At 41.2% G+C, this 5,235-nt stretch overlaps 1 protein-coding gene across 1 annotated transcript in view; it reads right to left on the reverse strand.

The window, feature by feature from the left end:
- Window positions 1-692: 692 nt before the first annotated feature.
- LOC107570876 (rho GTPase-activating protein 18) overlaps window positions 693-5,235 on the reverse strand; it is a gene marked incomplete at its 3' end in the record, with an annotated part of 32,720 nt that continues 28,177 nt past the window's right edge. The window contains exons 10-11 of the mRNA XM_016257159.1: window positions 3,851-3,999; window positions 693-867 (exon numbers count right to left, since the gene is read on the reverse strand). Coding sequence (XP_016112645.1) covers window positions 693-867; window positions 3,851-3,999 — 324 coding nt within the window. The remainder of the gene's footprint in view (window positions 868-3,850; window positions 4,000-5,235) is intronic.

Here is a 5,235-nt window from a genome sequence, read left to right on the forward strand (position 1 = left end):
AAACACACGCACCGAACACACCATAAACACACGCACCGAACACACACCAATATTGATACTTGTGAAGATCATTCCTCCGCTGAGGAACAGTGAAAGTAAAGCTTCTGGAAACAAACGCTCCTCAAAAGATCCTGAGGATCAGATTTGAGACTCTAAAACATGATTGATGGAGAATCAAGTAAAGCTGAGCTGCTTCAGTCCAGTAAGTGTTCATCTGGAGATATTACTGCAGTTATTCTGACCTTTACTTGATAAAAATCAGTCAAGATTTGATAGCAGAAAGACACTGAAGCTGCAGCTGAAGCTGGACGTGTCTACAATTTACTAAAATGCCTTCTAACTAGATTGTGTGAAACATGCTGATCATTTAGAGGCCTTATTTAAAATAACAATCAAATTTGAAGCAGTAGTTTTATAGGGTTAACATATCAAATCAAGTGTCTGTATCTGCAGGATATTTTCTGTGTATAACAATAACACCCTTTGAGAGCCTTGTATCTTATATTTCAGCATGTCCATACATTTCTGTCACACTCACAGCAGATGAAGGACAGTCACTGCATGCAGTTGCTCAGTGTGTCCACTAGGTGTCAGAGCGGAGGCTGCTCACATTCTCTGATTCACTCAGAAACACTGACACACAACTGTGAAGGTGTCTGAGATGTCTGATTATATCCTTCGGTTCAATGTACTGCTCTGTGTTTGTGTAGCTCCTCTCACCTCAGCGTTGCTCTCTTGTTTGTTAGAGGCTCTCTCGCGGTCGTACGCCATCTTCTTCAGTAGTTTTTTAACCGCTCTGTCTCTGTTCATCTTCCGCTGGTTCTCCATGTTTTGTTTGCGCACCTGATTCAGGATGAACTTGGGAATCTGAGACAGAAGAAAAGAGTCATCTGAGCATCTCCATCTTCCAGCTTCACGTACGATGTGTTCTGGTATTCGAGCAACAGAACATTTTGTTGGTCACTATTTATTATTTGGTCACTATTTTTGTTGGTCACTATTTCTACAGCATCACAGTAGAAGAGTAGTGATTTCACAGAAAATGAATTGAAGTATTAAAGAAATTAATGATTTTATTAATCAAGGACACACTGAATTGATCAAAAGTGACAGTGAAGACATTTACAAAAGATTTCTATTTCAAATAAAAGCTGTTCTTTTGATCTTTCTATTCATCTGTGAATCCTGAAAAATAACATGCATCACGGTTTCCACAAAAACATTCAGCAGCACAACCGTTTTCAACATTGATAATAATCAGAAATGTTTCTTGAGCAGCAGATCAGCATATTAGAATTATTTCTGAAGATCATGTGACGCTGATTTCTGTGATCAAAGCTGATTTTTCAGCATCATTACTCCAGTCTTCAATTACAGTTTAACAGATATTCACATAGAAAACAGCTGTTTTAAATTAAAATATTTATTGTATTTTTGATCAAATAAATGCAGCCAATTCCAAACGTTTAAACTGCAGAGTATTGCAACTATTTGTTTATCTGTAGTGAATCTTCAGATATGAGATTCAGTTATAATTAGGGATGTAACGATGCACTGCGAGCCGGTTGAAAATCAATTCAAATCGGTTGAGATGTTAAATGAATGGCGATACAATTAGGGTGGGAGTTTATATGAATGTATCTCTGAGGGGAACAGACTGTCTTCAGGAAAGTTCAGATGGTATTTTCTTTTCATCTTGCCTCTGTAATGCATATTAAAGTAGTGTTCATAACTGCAGCGCTGCTGTAACAGTAGCAACCAAGGAAACACTGTATCGCTGCTGTTCAGGGTTGCCAGGTGTTTGCAACAAAACCCACCCAATTACTGCTTAAAGGGGTCATATGATGTTGCTAAAAAGAACATTATTTTGTGTATTTGGTGTAATGAAATGTGTTTATGCGGTTTAAGGTTCAAAAAACACATTATTTTCCACATACTGTACATTATTGTTTCTCCTCTATGCCCCGCCTTTCTGAAACACGTCGATTTTTACAAAGCTCATCGGTCTGAAAAGCGAGGTGTGCTGTGATTGGCCAGCTATCCAGTGCGTTGTGATTGGCCGAATACCTCAAGCATGTGATGGAAATGTTACGCCCCTCACCATACTGTGATGCCGTGTCTCGGCACGATGAGACAAAAACATTAAAACCCATTATAAACGAGGCATTTGTTGCATCCAGTGGGGACATAATTACTGATTATAATGACTTATACTGTATTTTTACACGTTGCGCCGCGTAAACAAAACCATGTCTGGAGAAACGACAAACAACAAGCGCTACTCTACACTGCTCAAAACTCGCGTTTGAATCGTCAGTGGCAAATTTTTTAAATATAAAAAACGTACTTACAGGCTGTGAGTCAGGACAGCCGGCATTGTACATAGACTGTCTTTTGTAAGACCAAACAAAGTAGTTTCGCTTTCACAACGAAACACAGCACACACAGCGGCTAGATTGAGCAGAGGCCGGGGGCTTGAGAACGGCGCGGCCGGAGGATTCAACGAAGGAACTTCCGGCGGGCTTGCGGCAACCACATGTGACGACCCCAGGCTGGACTCCGCTTCGTCCACGGTGAAAGCCGATCCGGCGATCCACAGAGGGAAGTTGTAGTATTTCCTCAGCGACCAGCACGGATCAGCTCTAGGCATGACGAAGCAGATATCGTCCTCTTTTGGAAGACCAAACAAAGTAGTTTCGCTTTCACAACGAAACACAGCGTCTTCACGACATGGCGGCAACAACAATACTACAGCGAGAATAAAAGTTATGCCTTCTTTCTTTGCATGAACATTTGGGCGGTGTTATGCAAATCTTCCCAAATAGTGATGTAGACATGTGGGGGCGTGTTAGAACGAGACGTTTTAGGTAGGCGTGGCTGACTCTTAACTTTTATAAAGAATATCTCTTTGGATTTGAGATTTTAGTCTTTGCAACTTTACAGATCTTCTTTATGCACCAAGAGCTTGTAACACTCCAAAGAGAAAGGAAAACTTGAAATCACATCATATGACCCCTTTAAAACTAGCCCAAAACTAGCCCAATCGCGTTCAGGGGGTAAAATACACGTTTTTTGGGAGGGGTTTCCCTGGTAAAATTTGAATTTGAGGGACTAAATATCACGTTATTGGGGAAAAACATGGAAAAACAACCAGCAGCAACAATAGCCCAATTCTGCGGACTTGTCAACACTGCTGCTGCTCCATAAGCGCCACCTGCTGGCAGAGAGTGAATTTGCGTCTCGTCTGCTGTTTTTTCGTTCCATTCAGATGTTTTATGTAGTATAGTTTCACAAAACTAAAGTCAGACCATTCGGTTTTTGCTTCAAATTTTGAAATTATACAATGCAATTTAGATTAAAAACTGCTCATGCTGCATGTATGATTTTTGGCATAAAATTGTCTGACAACATAGTCAAGCAAAAGGCTTATGACAGGAATTACCGATAAATGTCTGATGTTTTAGAGAGCGACACATAAAATGCATTACCATTCTGATACATGTAGGCGATGCTGTAGAAGTCACACTTCCTCTTCTTCATTAGAATAAGTTTGATCATATATATCTGAATGAATCCAATATTGCCACTTGCTATACTGTAGCATTCACTGCTTCACTTAACTGAGTGAGACTGGAGTGGGTCAGTGATTGAGAGGAGGCGGGGACTAATATGCATATTCACAAGTCTGTGTATATGAAATGAGGTTAGGTTGTAGAGAGTTACATTCAAGACCTTTTAAGGCATAAAGAAATTATTTTAATGGGGAACAATTTTTAAATGTCACTTTGATTATCAAAGATGCGTTTTAAGGGGAAATTAGTTGACTGATAGTCACAAATATCAGATGTCAATTTAGAGTTGAGGAAAAGTGAAGTGAATGTGTGAAGTGTGAATGCGCAGTGAAGGTGTGTCGTACCTTGAGAGTGTCTCTGTTGGGTTCGGGCAGCAGGAGCACCAGCAGATTGAGAGCCTGCAGCTGCTGTTTCTTAGTGGGCAGCTCTGATCAGAACCAACACAATCACAACAATCACTGGCACACAGCACCAGAAACACAGATCTCACACACACACACGCTTTCAGCCAGTGCTGCGCGATTAATCGAATGCTATTGTCATGCGCATCTTGTCAGTAAAGCCGGTTCTAGCAGTAAGTCTCCATCACATGCTTTCAGATAGAGCAGCATTTACTACACAGAGCCGTAGTTCACTGACAAGCTATGCAAAAAATAATAATAATTTGCATAATCATAATTATTTCATATTTAATCACGCGATTATGAAATTGAAGAAATCGTTCGCGATAATGACAGCTGTTTTCGTAGCTTCTCAGTGAACAACGGCTCTGTGTAGTAAATGCTGCTCTATCTGAAAGCACGTGAAAATGCCACATTTAATATCATGTTTTTACTCCAAACTCACTTCATAACGTCAGTCGAGTGTTTGAAATAAATCCTTCTGTGAGATGATGTGGCTTCTTACACAGAATAAGACATGCAACATATTTCATATTATTCTAAACAGTGATAAAGGCATTGCATTATTATATACTTTATTATAATGAAAATTATAATAATAATTATAAGAAATCATATACTGTCGTAGTCCTAGTGATGGGCGCTTTCGAAGCACCGCTTCACGAAACTAGAGCCCGACCGATATATCGTTTTGCCGAAATGAGCCTGTCGCCGATATATCGGTATCGGCGAATATGCCACCGATATGAAAATTTTTTTTACCGAACATATAATGCAGATAAAATGCTTGAAATGGTGTAATTACTTAGTTTGTCCAGCAGAGCTCCATTGTTTGCTACTGGCGACCTGGAGGAAACGCTTTAAAGCTTAAGTCAATGGAAAACCATTGAAACTTTGAACGGCCATATCTCCGTAACGGCACGGCGAATCCGCACCAAATTCGAGGGATCTCTTCAGTTCAAGGAACCCTCTCGAACACGAATCGAGTGTACGTCTCAAGGCCCTCTTTCGAATGAGACCACCCCCCCCGTCGATAGGGTTCGGGAGTTACGGGTGGTTAAATTCGCGGTCTGGCGCCGACAGATCTAGCGATCCCGGTGGGCTACCGATGCGCGGAGGGTTACGGGTGGTTAAACTCGCGGTCTGGCGCCGACAGATCTAGCGATCCTGGTGGGCTACCGATGCGCGGAGGGTGGCGTTCGAGAGGGCTCCTCGAGCTGAAGGGATCCCCCGAATTTGGTGGAGATCTGCCGGCGCGTTCG

This window comes from Sinocyclocheilus grahami, unplaced genomic scaffold (assembly GCF_001515645.1).
Source record: "Sinocyclocheilus grahami isolate Dianchi unplaced genomic scaffold, SAMN03320097.WGS_v1.1 scaffold1517.1, whole genome shotgun sequence".
In the NCBI taxonomy this organism is placed as follows: Eukaryota; Metazoa; Chordata; class Actinopteri; order Cypriniformes; family Cyprinidae; genus Sinocyclocheilus; species Sinocyclocheilus grahami.